Consider the following 17,750-nt stretch of genomic DNA (forward strand, 5'->3'; position numbering starts at 1 on the left):
TTGTGAGATCTAGATCAAACTGCACTGTAGACAGGAACTAAAAGCATATCTGAAATAATTCCTTCATTGCCATAGAGACATACTATAAAATAAAGTATCTCTTAAGGGTTAAAATTCCCTGTATTTTTACAGACCCTCCGTAGTTAGATGCAGTGATTGCACTTGGATTTCAGTGTCAACAATTGGAAAGCACTTGTATTTGAAGTTGGACCTAAAATTGATCTGAATTAAACAAATGTCACAGTCCCCTTAACACAATTGTCAATACTCTTGATTGTGTTTAAAATCAAAGAAGTGACGGAGTGAGCAAGTGTAAGAATACATTTTATAGTAAGGTGCCAACATGTCTGTCAAAATGCTAATCTTTTTCTTGTATGCAACCAATATGGTAATGTAATCCAATATAACAACACCACAAACTATAGACTCAAATTTTTCTGATGTTTCGGCCAATAAATCAACTTAATTAAAACCTTTCTGGCACAGTCTTTATAACAATTGATCTTTAGAAGCATTACAAATGTAGCATATTGTTGCAGGGCTGCTATTTTGAACTGCAGTACATTGTAAGTTATCCTCCAATTTAATCCACCCCCTGTACTATATAATCATACACACAGTGCACTAGTGAATTGGCCTGAGCTGACTGTGTCAAAATCAGGGCTGGATCCATATCTGGTGGTCAAGCTACAGCATAATACAGTTTGTTAAATGGCCTATAGAGCCATTCATCCTTTATACAACTGTATAACATCTGTACAAATCAGTAAGATGTAAATCTACCAGATAGCTTTGAAGAAAAATGAATGATATCAAATGGCACACATTTTCAGTTTCTCTTTTTTTCCCATTTCATTGGTATCAAACTTAACACAAGGCGATCTCACATAGCTTTCCAGTCACTTTTCCTTCCATTTAAACCATGTCCTGGCCAACAGTGAAACAGGACTATCTCTCTCACACACATAATCACTCCTGCAGTGCACACAGCTCTTCAATTTATAAATAAGATTATGATTCCAATCCAGTGCTTCAACAACGTGTTGTTCTGTGTTGTGCTATCTTGTAAATGCCAGGTTGATGTTGATTTACAGTGTGAGCGGGCACACGTGCCGTCCTGAGCAAAGACCTGGTTGTAGTATTAGATAAATAGGATTTTGAGTGTTTGTGTGTGTGGTGAGAGATAGAGAGGGAGAGAAAGAAAGATGCAAGCTTTTGTTAGATGTGCCAAGAAGGCATGTTTCTCTGTCAGCTCATGATAGGTTTGTGTTTGTGCCAAGCTGCAATCACTTTCCACTGCCAAACCTGTTTTGTCTTACTCTACATTCTCTATACATATAGCTTACTTCCAATCCCTTTCTTTGTATTTTTTCTAGTTTTACTCTAACGCAAACTATTTATTTAAAGCTACATTAATTCTATTTTTTTCTGGCCATTTAGGGGCAGAAGAACTCAAGAACTCATATTTTCATCTTATGTGTTTGCCAAGAATTGCCTATTTTATACATACAGCAGACGGGGCAACATTAGCATTCATTCAGAGTCATGATTCTGCCTACCTGATGACTGACTTTTAGAAATATTTCTGTCTCCACCAACCCCTCTGAAAAATAGCTGGATTTTAGTTCATAGATGCTCGACTATGTTCACCTGCTAGTAGTTAACTTTGTCTGCTGTTTTGTGCTGGACGGGTAGTATACATGAGAGTTTATCAGAGCTTTTGTGCTGTAAACACATGCTTGTTGCTGCAGGAAACAGGATTTATAAGAGTGGAGTTTGTGAGCTGTACAACCAAAACAATGGGCTCAAAGAGGCTAAAAATCTTGTAGAGCTGCAGAGTTAGGTGATAATTTCCGCGTAGCTTCGTCACTACGAGCAACCACTTTGAGCCATTGTTGGTATAGAAAATATTGATTAGTGGCACTTCTCCTCTCTGCTTTGTTCATTTAATATCAGGTTGTAAACAGAAAGAAGGTACACCGTGCATCCAAATCAGTATTTTGTGACAGGCTTTCTTCTGTGGGAATTTTCTCTATGACTTTCCTAAAACAACAGCCTAGTTCCAGACCTCTGCATTGCACGCCATATATATGATTTCTTCAACAATTCAAATAAGTCTGGTGTTGTGCTCGCTGATGGCACTTTCCTTGTTTGGAAAAACAATTGAGCCATTCAGAGCTTTGTATGCAGGATTAAGAATGGGGATGTTGTCATCCTGTGTCAGTCAGAAAACTAACAACAGAAAAATTGCCACAAAAATGGCAACAAGCATGGATGAGATCTGACTCAGCTTTACATGTTCTAAGTTGACTTACAGAAGTAACAACGTTTAAATGAGTATATTCCATTCATTCACATGGCAAACATTTAATTTGCTGCTCCTAGCAATAGCTACTGCAGCTTCTGTGTCGACTGAAAATTATGTCGACGAGACGGATGTGTCAGTCACCACTGATTGGTTGGACAAAATAACCCCCACCCCCACCCAAACAGAAAATGGCTAACATGAACATGAGCATGATGTTGGACTGAATAATGAAGTGAAACTAAATGGCAACGCAGTCTGCTTTTCAGGTTACCAAAACACACAGGCAAAATTCACACACATACAACCTGTAGTTTGGTGGTTCCAACGCTCAGTCCTATTAGGACTTGTCCCTCCAGCAGTTGTGCAACCTTTGGGTCCTCCACCCTCAGAGAGTCCTTGACCAGTTGTGTCACCTCCACTTGCCAGTCACTACCCAGCAGGAAGTTCTGCTGGCCCAGCCCGTCCTCCTCCGTGGCTCCTCTAACTTCTCCGGTATCTGCCACAAAGTGTGTGAGGACACGCAGGGTGGTGCTCTGATATTGGGCCACACAGCTGTTCTCTGTCCTCTCATCAGCTGCATTATCTTCGTCCTTGTCATCAGTGACCCTCTCATACCTACAGCAATGGGAAAAGAGGGGCACATGAGCAATGGGAATGAAGCACAGATCAATTACTTATAACAGTGAGGAGTATAGAGGCAGATAGCAGAAGTGTGCTTCAGCTATAAGTAGTGAAAGCTCTTTGTGTCAAGAGAAGTCCTCAGCAGAAAAAGATACTTTGAAGGTTATCACCAGTATAATTCTACTTTTTCCTATCGCAATTCAATGTAATTCATTTTTTTTTCTTATCACCATTAATGCCCATAAAGTCTAAACCCTCTGATGTATTTACTGCAGTCAAAGCCTCTTCTGTCTGTTGTGCTGCAGGTTTTCCCGACCTCCCGAAAATCGTAGGCTCCCAGTGTTTTCCATTAAAAACATCTTGCAGAGACAAACTGCTGCCTTGCTTACTTTCTCATTTTATTTAAAAGGGCAACTGATATTTTGCTGTATGTCTGCCATTTATTTGGCCCACGGCAAACACTTTGCAGATATAGCCATCTCAGAAGATATGTTTTGTAAAAAATGAATTTTCTGTAAACCATAGACTGGATAAAACAGCTGCAAACCCAGTAGGGGGGTTTTGTGACCCATTTGTTCTATTCTTTACCTCCTATTTAAGTCAAGTTTTGTCTGGCCTTTTATTACATTAACAGACCCACATTAGACTGGAGAAGGTAGGAAAGGAAGGAAGGGGCAAACAACCCTTTAATGAAAAATTGAAGAAATGCTTAAAATAATTATGGAAGAGGGCTAATAGGTGCCACTGTGGACCTAATAAGACATCCAAACATTGATACAAATAGACAGAATAGTACCATTTAAAAAAGCTAAAATATAGTCTCAAAGCCATTACTATGCAACATTTATATGGCACCCAGATGATTGATACACGTTTTACTGTGCTTTGTAACATTAAAAAAGTAAATACAAATTTACACATGATATGATAAAACACATGATATCCTGCTTGGCTGCAATAAGGGTCCATTTTATTCTATTCTGCTCTACTGTATTGTATTTTCGAAGCAGTTTATATTACTTCATGATTAACTGGTATTTACTGTACCTCCCAAAAGTTGTAGGTTCCAATTCTTTCCAGAAATAGATGATAATTGCTTGTAGACACAAACTGCACCCTTGGCTACTATAATACATACTATTGAACAACACATTGTACTTTTTGGTCTCCTGGCTGAGCTGTGGGAACTACAGTGATGGGTAAAATGTGGCCTTGGGAAATGGATCCGCTCCAAAGAGTTACTCAGGTTGACGATGAAGAGAAACATCTATGACAGCTATGGCTATGAGGCATATACATCACTCTTATCCATCCGCACTTCATCTTACATCACTCTTTATCACTGCATATAGGTCTATTTTGTTGTCCTGTGCATTGTCATTGTCATCTCTCTCACACTGCATGCCTGGCTCTCACTCTATATTTCTCACATCAATTTCTAACTTGACTTCCCTGTAATCTATTTTTCAACTCTCTCTCTCTCTCTCACCTTTATTCTCTTACTCTTTCGAGCTCTGCCTGCATTTCTGCATTTCTCTCTCTAACAGTCAGGTGGCCGGGGGGAGTGACAGTGACAGTTTCCATTAGGTTTAATGAGGCATGGCCGGTCAGGCAGAAAAACGGGCTGACAGGTTAACATGCTGTGGCCCAATGGCTTGGCTCAGTTCCTAACCTCCCTTCACCATCCCCTCCCCTTCCCCTATTCCACATCAGTGGAAGACGGACGGCAGAGGGGACGGCAATCTAAACCAAGGTGACATTTGTGGCTGGCAACAGAAACATGAGGTCAGGTCATGTTTATAGCAGTGAGTGACAGGTCAGCCAAGGTGTCGGAGTCTAATGAGGTGGCTTACGCGCTTATGTGAATGAGCGCACACAAAGTCGGAGGATGCATTGATAAACCTGTGCCAAGAAAACGTTTTCCTTTCTTAATTTAGCTTTCTCTTCTTTGTTTTTTTTACCCCTCTCTTACAAATATGCACATAAACTTCACATAATATGCATTCTTCATGCAGTGATGCACTTGACAGGCATGACTGATGTGATCAGGCATATATAGCAGGGGGTATTTGTGTTAGAGTGCCACCCTGTGGGGTGTAGGCCAATGGGAAATGACACAGTGACTTTGTGGCAGGAATGTACTTTTAAAAAGATGTTTTCTGTACAGAAGTTTCACGCATATGATAGTTATATATTTAAACCATTTACTGTTACTGCTAAATGGGGCTTAGCCTACTCAAAATCTACAAATTCACACACTAAAACTTCAATGCCAGCAATGTTTCTATTTATAGTATATCGAGTTCAAATCACCAACAATAAATAGGACGTATGTGCGCCAACTGCTACATCATGTAATTACTGTTTTATAAATTATGCGTGAATGTAATGTCCTGGCTGAGATGAAGAGGGTAAACACTGGGGCATATGGAACTGAATTCCTTTTTACATTACAAGCACACTAGTGTTTCGGTGCTTAATGTCTTCACCATAGTTTACTGTCTGTATGATTACAGTAAAAGATAATTATAATAGCTATTATTAAATGTAAATTAGTCAGTGTGCTTCAGTGATCATCTGTTTTAATTTGAATCGGTTTATTTCTATTTTAATCAGCCATATTCATATTTGAAGAAAAATCACAAATTTAAATATTTTTATTACAACCATCTTGTACAACTCACGATGCGCCGCACAGATCATTGCGCACTGTGTCACTTTTCAGCCTCACACTCTGTAATGCTCAAAATTATTACTCATTTCTTATTCAGCATAAGTACCTTTTGGGAAACCAGTCCAATGAATTATTAGACACTCATTATACCACCTCTGCAGCTGCGCCTGCATTTTATGCCTCATATGTCTGCACCAACACTACCAAGCCAATTTATTGTAGCCTCCTTTTATTTTACCAAGTGAAGAATGTGATTCAGATCCACATGCAGGGATTGTTAAAAACCTCTCAGGTTAATGACCTAAATAAAGAAATTTAGACTTTGTCCACTAGACAAAAAGTATTTTTCCTGTGGACCAATGGTTTAGCTTGTTCAAGAGTCTAGTGTTTAAGAAGCAAGTATCGAGTTTGTTGTGCTGGAAATAGATGCCTTATAGCTGCTGATGTAGTGCTGCAGTGTTCAATCCAAAATGGGGGTAAATTTAACAATAATAAATAATACAACATGCAACAGTATAGATGCAATAGACAACCAAGCCTTACCTTCTGTTGCCCATACTAACAGGGACCCTCCAGCCCTTTATCTGGCTGAGCTCGGGGTCTGCCACATCGATGAGCAAGGGCAGGCGGGGCATCCATACACTCATCTCGAGCTGGGCGCTCAGAAAACTGTAGGTAAAGTTCAGCATCACCCTGCTCTTTCCTCTTGTCTCCTTCCCATTGACGTACACATAGTCACATCGCTCTGACACCTGGAGAAAAAAAGGGAAAATGACAGAGGCGGCAAGATGAGAGACAGACACAAAGAGATAAAGAAAGAAGAATTAATTTGAGACTGAAAACTTGGACAAAAGACAAAGTATTCAAGTTCTTTATAAGTCATTTCAATATAATTATTCTACAATTTATCATAGATGTAGTAGTAGTAAATTTGTCATTTGAAACGCTTTGAGGAAGATTATCTTCTGTTCTCTTTGTCCAGTTGAAGGTTTTCAGTCATCAGCCCCTTCGGAGGTGCTGGAGGGTGGAAAGATTTGGCATTGCTTCAATGAAACCTCAAGTGTCAGGTCTGCTCAGTTTCTTCTCTGTGTGTGTGTGTGTGTGTGTGTGTGTGTGCTTGTGTGCGTGTTTGAATGTGTGCAGATGCATCTTTAATGTGTGTGCATGCAGGATAATGTGTGTACAAGTAATGTGACTGGTCCAACTTAACAGATGGAGCTGAGAAAAGACACAAACCTGCTTCATCCAACCAGAGAACAAAACACTTGCTCAAACCAAATTATGATTGGCTGGACAAAGTACAACTCCACTCAGTTACTGAGGTTTCTCAGATGCATCTCCAACATAGAGGAATGATATAGTAGGAACATCTGAAGTGTCTCTCATTATCTACAAAGCACCAGAATCTCCTCATTTTTTTCCCCCCTTGAGAACCAAATCTATTGAACAATCTGTTATCAAATTTAGTTTGTAATCACTTGCATTTCAATTCATTTCAATCTCAAATACCATCATAAGGTTGATTGGCACAACTGGTAATTTCAGCACATGTCCTCTGTACTGACAATTGCTTCTTTATAACAAACCAGTTACAAGAAGACTGTCATCTGTCTCCACGTCTTTGCATATAACTTGGCAGCTTTACTCTCAAATGATGTCAGACCAGCCCCTATCTCTGAGGAACATAACTGACAGCTTGGTATCTGTCAGTTCTCTACTCCTCCTCCCTTTCGTTTCCTCTTTCTCTTTCACTTTCTCTCCACTCTTTCACTCTCACCCTCAGTCTACCACAGTATTACTGTACCTCCTACATGTTCAGTGTTCCTGTAATGAGAACAGGTCGTGCTTCAGGAAGGGGAAGGAAAGAAGTGGGGGAAGGTTTAAGATTCTACCTGGAGTTTTGTTCAAATGATCAGTTTCATAAATCAAATTGCCACCTGTAAGTGTGTAACATCAATAGCAACATTATGTAGCGTAGTGTTATTTGATAGGATCAGTAGTCATCACTTAAAGTGCAAGTCAGTGATGACTTGCACTTTAAGTGATGACTACTTTAAGCACTTTACATTTGATCAAACTAAGGGCTGCTTGATTAAAAGCTGTGCATTTGAAAATGAAAATATTCTATGCAACTATGACTGAGATATTCAATTAATTAATTAATCCGTTGTCAGATAATTTATCGTCAACAATTTTGATAAACCATTCAAATTGAATTCAATTGATTATCAAAGAAAAAATGCTAAACCCTGAGTGTTTTCCTGCTTTTCAAAATGTGAGGATTTGCTGCCTTCCTTAGTTTTATATCTTTGGGTTTTGGACTGTTGGTCAGACAAAAGAAAAAACATTTAAAGGCATCACCTTGACCTCTGAGAAATTGTTATGGACATTTTTAACTATTTTCTGCCTAAGTGAATAATTGATTAATCGTGAAAATAATTGTCAGAATAATTAACAATAAAAATAATCATTAGTTGCAGCCTTACATGCAACTTGTTTTATAAAACTGATACAGGCTATGTAGAGGAGAGTAATAATATAATACTCATAAAAGATTGTTGAGAGAGCTGTCTGTCCTTTTTGGTGCTGAACAGTTAATGCGAGTTGATGATCATAGATAATATACTGTATGCAAGTGAGCCTATTTGGGAGGTGTGTGCAAGCTGAAAAGTCACAGGAACACACACATACACGACATGTACTAATGTGCAGGGTTTCTAAGGGCAACCATCCAGAGAGTGAGCTGAAAGAATCCACTTCAGTCCTCATTGAGTCTCTCAAGCCTCACCTCTATTTTTGTTCCTTTTTTGTTATGCTCATTTTCTCACTCTCTTTTCCTCTCTCTGTCTGCCTGTCTCTCTCACCCCAATGCTGAAATCAATAAATGCCAACCCATCTCTACCTTTTAATCTCTAGTTTTGTTCCACTTTGTTTCTACATAAATCCATCTTTATCTTTCCTTATGAAAGAGGAACTGGAGATGATAACCATAAAGATTTAATTGAGATCTCAGGAAGGAGACATTTTCTTCACCACTTGAACAATTTAGCACTTGACTGATCTCTGTAGCCTCTGTTATCACTGTGAATGTGTCATGAAACCACGCACAAATCAATGTCACTTGAAAACAATCCTTTGTGTTGCTAATCATGCAGGCTTGGAATATGTCCAGAATGACAAACACAAACACAAATAAGACACCACAGAATCAAATTCAGAGTGTGGCATACATGACTGAATTCATGACCAAAACTGATTGGATGTCCAGTTCCTGAGAGAGTGTGGCATTTGACACTCACATTGTACTGTAATGCACATTTCTGTGTAGCCATTTTCTAAAGGATGTTAAAATTTCTGTAATTCATTAAAAAAGAAAATTGTCTTAACTGAACTTCAGGGCACTGAGCATAAGTGATATTTTTCTTAAATGATTCTTGCTTAGAGCAGCAAGTAGTAGTTTCCATAATCTTAAACTATAAAGACTTACTATAACTATAAAGTATATCTTAGTGTGCGTTTTAGTAGTTTTGGGTATACCTTCGTGGCTATACATAATTGTGATTAAAAAGAGACACATCAAGTACAACTCATGTTAGAACAGGAGATCAAAACATTTCTTATTTAGATTCTGTTGAGCTTCGTTTAGCTTCATTTTACTATTTGTCTCATTTTATATTAAAATCAATCTGCGTTTTAGAAATGAAAATGTGGGGGAGGATATATTGTAATCCCTAGCTTTCAAGATAGTTTTTAGAGTAAACATAATTACATTCCCTGCAGTCCATTCATTTTCACTTTTTATTTTAATAGAAAATATTCAAACAATATTTTTTTGGTTCAGTCACAAAGCATGAATATGACCTGGAAGCCAATCAAAAGCAGCAAGAGTCCACTGGGTCATGCTAATTCCTGGCCTCACTTGCTACTGCGCATTACTGTATGCCTTATGATAACGGGTAGGCGACTGGCAATGAAAGGGAAAACATTGACAGCGGATGCTTTAACCAAGCTCATCAGCCAAATCAGCAGCAGACACAGGTGTGTGTAGGTCCTTACACCACTGCACAACATCATGTGTAGAGGAGGGCATTTCAACAGAAGAGTGTAGGTAAGACCATAATAAAATGGGCAATCTGTTAGGTTGGCTGTGACTTATATTAAGGAGCATTCTGCATTTGCAAATAGGGAGTTGACATGATTGTATTGGCTGAGTGTTGTAGTGAAGCTGTATTCCTGAACTCCTGTGGTATATTGGTAATACATCTGTTATATCTAACAGATGTATGGCAGGTTCAAATCCCATGTGGCTTTATGATGCTTTCTTGGTAAATGTTAATAGGAGCAGTAAAGAGCAGCCGCACTACGGCTACCGTAGCCATAACCATAGCGCCATAGATTCAACCACAACTGCAGCCATAGTCCGAGCAATAACCATATCCACAGCCACAGCTTCAGCCAGCACAGCCAGGCAGAGCAGCTGCAGCTGTGCTCACAGCCGGTGGCTGTATACAGTCAGTGCTCTGCCTTTTGAAAAGAGTAATAAGCAATAAATGCATAATGTAAAGTGTCACATCATCTCTCCTTTCTGTAGTATCTGCAGAGCGGTTCCCTAAACTGGCAGTGTATTATAACTGAACTGGACCAACACACTCTACTGTTCCTATGGATCAGGGGGAATGCAAAACATATTGCAAGGGAATGCAATGTCTGTCAGGCAACTTTTTATGTCTTTAGTTTATGTTCATGCCACTGTGCTATAAGAATCAACTTGTTAGGCATTTATTTCTGTATTTACCCAGGACGTCTGAGATACATTTTCTCGTTACAAAGAAGGCCTGGCCAAAATGGCAGCGATTAATATGCAGATTTTTTTCTCAATTAATGATTAATTGTGTGGTCTATAAAATGTCAGAAAATAGGGGAATAGGGACAATCACGTTTTCCCAGAGTCCAAAGTGGAGTCTTTTAAATTGCTTGATTCATCTGAATAACAGTCCAAAGATATTCGATTTATTATCATAGAAGACCACCAGCAGAAGAAAACCAGCAAATATTCCCTTTTGAAAAGCTGGAAGTGGATTGTTGGTATTTTTGCTTTAAAAATTACTTGTTTTAGGTTCATTTTGTGTCAATTGACTAATTGATTAATTGACCAATTGTTTCAGCTGTACAGTGAACATAAAAACTTATGGCGAGCTTTGAAAATAGGTCATTGGTAATGTACAACATCTACAATTGGTAGTGGTGGGGTTAAATGAAAAAAAGCACCAATATAGTCCTTCATAAGCTTGGGTAGTGTTGTTTGGGGTAATTTTAGGGTGAGGTCACCATGGTCCATGCTGTGAGAAGGACATAACCCTCAAAGTTTCAGTAAAACTATGAGGGAAGACGGAGATGCCTCCTGATCAAAAAGTTTATTATTTTGAGATCCTTTAAAAATAGGCTGGAGAGAGGAGGGGTACCGCTTACTGTTCCCAAAACAGGCGGGTGGGCAGGGAAGTGCGCTACCGAGGTCAGCGTCACAATGTGTGGTACTACTTCAGTGGATAATTAAACCCTTTGAGAGATCTGCCTCTTCTCTTGTCTCTGATGTGCATGTACTGTACGGTACACAGAAATGCACAAAATCAGCTCAATATAACACAGACACACTTGCAACACGATTCTTTTTCTGTCACACATACTGACAATTAAGATCAAGCAGTTTATTTTTCTCATTTCTCTCACTTCATTTTTTTTCTCGCTTCTCCTTTCGCATTATACAATGGGGCCATGTTGAAGGGCAGATATTAAATCTAATGTTGCCACAGTGGATAGCTCAATCTTTACCTACTACCTTTACTTACTGCATTATACTAGTGGCTTTACATTTTGTAGATTAACAACAAATCCTGTGTAACATTTCCCAAAGCATTTAAAAAGGTTTTAGATTAATTACCCAAGCTTTCAGAGAGCCAATGAAAATCAACTTACATTTGAACCTTGCTTAAGATAGGAAATCAATCACAGTGAACATCTTGTCACCTCTATGGTTTGTCAAAGTTATGCTATTGGCAAGTGGTAATGAAGGTGCAAACAGGGGCTGAGAAAACTCTTGTTGTTGGTGCATAAAGCTTTCAAACAGCTTTTTAATGCAGGAAATGACAGAGGTCATACTATGCTTTGTATAACATACTGAATATGAAATCAGAGTGCGAACTATATCATGGCCTAGCACATCTGATATATCAAAACCAAACATCACAGTAGGATACAATACGGCCAACTAAAGCAGGGCACAGTATCACCTACTCTGCAGAGTGATGTACTATATTCTATAGTTTATCGGCACAAATAAGACATGGGTAAAAATAAACACACAAAGGTATGAGCATTAAATCAAAAACAGAGCATGCTGCCTACAAGGGATCGAGTCCTCATTAACAGTGGTTAAAGTTACCCATCACATACAGATGAGCATGGTAATTTATCGATACAATTAAGACATCAAATGTGAGGGTCATGTATCAACAAACCAGCCTATAACAACACACACATGCATGAGCATTGTAAATACCCACAAAAATAGGCCAGGCTGCCTACAAGGGATCCGGTCCTCATCAACACCCAGCACATAAAATACAATGCTAACCGTGAATAATACAGTTAACTGTGGTCGCTTCTGTTTTAAGGGCTATTCCCAGAGGCCTGGCCTGTGTTTTTTCTGATGTTTGAGTTATAGTGAGTGAAGTTTATGATATTACGCTGCCACACTTCGATGGTGATGGCAAGAATAGCATCCGTGCTGGTATCTTTTATTAAAGTGAATTAGTGATGAATCACCCTCATGCATGAATCATACATCAATAGCCTAATTTTACACATGATCCATGATGATGAAGATACTGAAAAATTGAAATGCATGGCAAAAACAGCATATTGTCAATATTTTACAGACCCCCCAAAATTTCACAAATCATGTTTGCAGGGGAGCTCATGTCTTATTAAGGGGAGCCAAGCTCCCCCCTGGCTCCCCTGTAGTTCGCACCCTGTATGCGATGCAGTAACATTATTTTAATACTATCTGGAGGCAATCAAAATGAGCAGAGGGAAATTAAGAGTTGTACCAGCATTATATGCCCTTCAAGCAGCAATAAGAATAAACAGCAACTTTTGTCTAGTATGAATCCCAGCTGCTGTCTTCTTGAATTTTGGCTCCTCCATATCAGATGAGGATGTATAGATGTCAGGCAACAAAATAATCAAAAACAAGCACAGACTAGTTTCTTTGACAGCTACTGATCTAACGTTTTTATTCTGCTCCCTCTCTCTAGAAACACTGCTCATATTTTTAGTTTTTCACTCCTTACAATAAAATCACGGTTAATCTAGGTTATAATATCTGCACCTGTAAGATTTCCTCTGACACACTTTTTTTTATAAGCAGACATTTACTGTCAATTGGTTGGCCAAATTATCTTAACTGTAACTAACATTTATAGTATCATGGCCTTTTATATATCACTACATTTCCTCTCATTCACTTTGAGCCCATAATGGAAACATGCACACAGTTATATGAAAAAAATGTATTTAGAAAAATACACTTCCAAAAGTATGCTGTCTCTATTCTTTGATGAATATGGATTTATTGAAGAAGGTCTGCATAACCGGGCACAGGAGCACGTACACCTGAAAACTGTTTTAAGCACAACTTCAGGGAAAAATGCTTTCTTCCAGCAGCTCGTTCAATGAAGACAGATTTCTCTGGATGATTGCTAATTATTGCTGATTTCTTTCTCTCAATTTCTGGCATATCATTTAACAAAAGAAATAAGCCAGGCCCTGTTTTGCTGGAGGAAATTCAGCACCTGCTTCCTAGACTAATGTGCACAAACCACTTCTACACAATTACTACCCTTTGTTCATGCTGCTCACCCACCCACGTACCACTAGAAAGCTGACCATGTAGCAGATTACAATAAAGAAAAATTGGAAAACAGTAAAAATAAAAAATGCTGAAAACACATGCCCCACTAACCTTGATAACCTGTTCATCTGTTGACTTGCATTCCACTGACTCTGTTACATCAGAGACCGCTCCATCTGTTCCAACAGTGACTACCTTTACTGGCACGGCGACTGTTCGCCCAGTGAGAACAGCCGTGTTGAGGATCTCAGTGTCCTGCAAGGGGGAACAGGAAGACACAAATCAGTATTAGTTCTAACAACATCAATGACTGTTGGGGCTAACAACTAGAGCATGACCGATTCTGGATTTTTTAGGTTGATAACAATTTCAATATTTAGGGCACATAACATACACAATCATTTTTAAAAAGGTTCCCTGAAATTTGGTCAATAAAGAATTGTGGCCAAGATGTACTGATGGGGACATTTTACAGTTGAAGGATTTTACTTGTTAGTGCTCTCTGGTGGACAAACTATGTAACGAAGCATCACATCCTCCAAATTAAACTATAAAATACATTCTACAGACTAGAATGACACGTTATGATCACAGTGGTTTAGGTTTGGTTAGGTTTAAGGAATAAACAGGACCTGGTTAGGGAAAGATCAGGGTTTGGGTTAAAATGACTACTTTATTAAGGTTATGGGACCTTCGTCGTCATGGTTACAGTAGTTAGCACTTGATTACGGTCATGTAAAGATTGTGGTCATGATTAAAATGTGGGCTGTAAGTAGGAAATGGTTAGTTTCCCATTTCCCAGCGGTCTCCTGTGTCAAAGTCTGACGTTTTGTTATGCCATCCATCGACCCTGACCTTCCAATGCTCACTTTATAATAACGTGACCCGAATTCCTCCTTTGCTCCCGAGAGTCATAATTCCTATGGCAGCTAGAGGGCTTACTACACCATAGGTTGTTTTGGGGCATTTGCTGAAACGACTGATGCTAATTAAGAATAGGGCTGTCACGATTATGAAATTACTGTTGACGATTAATTGTCATAATAATTGCGATTAATGATTTAATTGTCCTTTTCTGTTCATTTTATGCCACTATTATAGGATAAGCCCAATGGTTTGATAATACACATACACCTTATGAAGAAGAAAAGCCATTTATTGTCATTGAACATTGGAACGTGTACATTGGGGGGTGGGCGGTGGTATCATATAATAATTGAAAGAACACATTAATACATTACCCTATTTCTAGTAGGTTATTTCTTATGTTACCCATTACTTAATTCACCAACTTATTGTAGTGTTTACTCACAAACTACTTTAATCTGCTCACCTTCCTTTTCCCTTCAGATCTCTTTTCCCCACACACAGGCACACACCTGCACCTCTGTCTCATCACCTTGCCCCGCTCCGCCTCTTTCTATTTCTGTCTCCGTTGACTTTCTCCATCAGCAGTATGTTTTATAAAGTCGGCCAAAAGAACTTGGATTTTTTTCACCCGTGATTCCGTTTTCACTGCAGCAGGTGAGCCACGTGTGGCAGTGGCCTGTTATTAATGACGTAGCCTATTGAAACGATCGAAACCAACGTGGCACCGAATAACATTGGCTTGCATGACAAGCTTTTACTAAACAACAGCATAAGTAGGCAGACACTCTCTTTCTGTGTTTCTCTGCAGAGCATGTGCGATTGTCAATACACTGCACAGGAGGGGTGAAAGCAGGGGAGATTATCCATTAGTTATCCATTAGTTAATTTTTTTATCGTCCTCTCGGACTGATAAAAAAATTTAAATAAAAAAATGCTAAAATGGGTCACCAAATATACTTTGGCAGCTGCTTTTATACCTGGAAATAGTGATGGAAATATGACATTTCTGTTCTGTTCATCCAGCTGTTTTTATACAGGAGAATGGAAAGGATTCTAACAATTATGCAAAATGATCGTGGTGGGCTCAAATAATCGCGAACAGGCGATTATGTAATTATTGTGACAGCCTCAATTAAGACACACATCTTTGGTATGTCTGTACTGCAATTTACTTATTGGCAGACATATATATTGATATGGATATGTCTGCAAATAGGCTAATATAACTGACACGAACATTTTTATGTTGATAATAAGTCTCAAAGTAATACTCAAAGTAAGACTGAGATCAGTTTTATGTCAGTATTATTCAGAGTTCTTGTTTAGCCTACCTTAGAACAGTTCCTTGAACTAGGGAGAAACAGATAGCCTCCACTAAAAGAGAAAAAAATGCCTTCCAACAGCTCCAACTTTACAATGACCCATTTTCAATTTTAGTTAAGTTCCCACCTACAACATGTAAATTAGACAGCTGTGGGGTTGTTAGTATAGGCACGTTTTAATGGAGCTATGATACCTGTGCCCCTGCTTTCTGTGTTAGTGCTAAGCTAAGGCAACCAGTAAGTAAGTGTGAACAATACTTTAGACTTTTCATTTTGAATTACTGCAGTTCATAATTTCAAATGAACATAAATAGAACATTAGCTTGTATCAGCTGCCATCAGCTGTTTCATTCATGCTTTACTATCAGTGGCTCATTCATCAGCTGCTTGGCTACCAGCTGACTAGTAACATCCAGTGATGTCTATACAGATGTAGCCAGCAACCTTTATAAAACATGTCACTGATATGCTGCTGATACATGCAAACGCCATTTGCTGCTGCAGCTCCCTCCACCATTCACCTCCTCCTTACTCTATGTGCTAAGACACAATGTTCATTTATGTTTTTAGGGGGAGATTAGTTCCCCCAGATTAGTTTTCCCAGCAGAATCCCTGTTGCTACTTAGATTCATTGAGAGCTCACTCCACTAAAAGTAACTGTATAACCTTTCCTTGATGTACTAAATGTCTCTAACTGACTAACCTAGACACTTGCATTTGGGCGTTCTGTCGTAAACAACAGGTAAAATATTTATTTACTTACTGTCGCACTTTTCAAAACACTATTTATAAAGTGCTTTATATAAACATGAAAAAAACGACAAAATACAAATATTACACAGCAGTGGTAAAATTCAGCATGCACATTACAAATGACCTGAATGAGTCACTCTAAGTGCACAATAATAGCAAATAGAACAAAACAACAACATAATCAGGGATGGCAGAGAAACAAATTAGAAAAGAACAATGTGTACACACAAGCTTTTAGAAGTTTTTAGGCGAAGTAGCACTGACTCAGCTGAGGGGGAGGCTGTGTCATAGTGTTGGACCTAAAACAGTAAAACTAAAGAACATTTAACAGCGTTGGTGAGCAGATCAGAGAAGTGTTGGTCCAGTGTATGAAGCTTGAGACCAGACATAGAAGGAATATTGTATATTTACAGTATATAGCAACATACTGTACGTGAAAATAAAATGCTTTCCATGTTTAGTGATGTGTTCTCTATACTCACAAACTGGATTCAAATACCAGTTATTTGAAGGGCCACATCTTCTGCAATTGTTGACTATGGTTGCTGCATCCTGCATCTGTGGCTCTTCATATCACATGCCCCTTTGAAACATGTTCAAGTAACCCAACAAACTACCCTATAACATTGCCAGACTCACAATGGACACTTAAAAAATGGATCAAGATCAATGCAACAGAACCATAGATATTGTCTTTTTTATTCCATGCATTCTTCTTGTCAAAACCTGGCAGCCACAATGCAACTCGACCGCTGACAGTTTGGTTGGAGATTCAGAGTTCAGCCCCGGCCGATGATGTCCCAAGTGACATTGCTTTATTAAATTTTGCGCAGCTCCCTCTGGAGCCACAAAACGCTTTATACAACTTTTCACATACTATGTAATAGTACTCGACCTACTACTAGAGCTGTAAACAGACTTTGATGTGTAAGAATGGCATAGTTCCCTTTTAATGAACGGTTTACTGTGAAGTAGGATCACACTACAGTCATTTTAGTCTTTTACAGCTTTACACTCATCTCAAGTGAAAAAAAACCTTTGACAATAATACTTTATGTCAAATTGCAGGCGTTCAAGAGATATCACAATATACACTTGAGAATGGAAGGCCTTATAGGGGAGAAGGAAGAAGAAAATGAGATCAATTAAGACAACGTCTGGTAATCCTTGAGCTCTGTGTGTTGGTTGTACAGGAATATGCTTTAACAGTGGATACTGCTCATTACAGCTTAGTTTCAATAAAAGACTACTAAGAGGCCCAAACCTTTGAAAGCCAAAGTAAAACTGGTCTCC

General features: G+C 38.7%; 1 protein-coding gene across 2 annotated transcripts in view; it reads right to left on the reverse strand.

The window, feature by feature from the left end:
• LOC122865837 (transmembrane protein 132C-like) overlaps window positions 1–17,750 on the reverse strand; it is a 154,692-nt gene that overhangs the window by 7,357 nt on the left and 129,585 nt on the right. For both annotated transcript variants that reach the window (XM_044174743.1, XM_044174744.1), the window contains exons 6-8: window positions 13,624–13,767; window positions 6,147–6,355; window positions 2,614–2,923 (exon numbers count right to left, since the gene is read on the reverse strand). In XM_044174743.1, coding sequence (XP_044030678.1) covers window positions 2,614–2,923; window positions 6,147–6,355; window positions 13,624–13,767 — 663 coding nt within the window. The remainder of the gene's footprint in view (window positions 1–2,613; window positions 2,924–6,146; window positions 6,356–13,623; window positions 13,768–17,750) is intronic.

The sequence above is a fragment of the Siniperca chuatsi genome, linkage group LG18, assembly GCF_020085105.1.
Source record: "Siniperca chuatsi isolate FFG_IHB_CAS linkage group LG18, ASM2008510v1, whole genome shotgun sequence".
NCBI classification, from domain to species: domain Eukaryota; kingdom Metazoa; phylum Chordata; class Actinopteri; order Centrarchiformes; family Sinipercidae; genus Siniperca; species Siniperca chuatsi.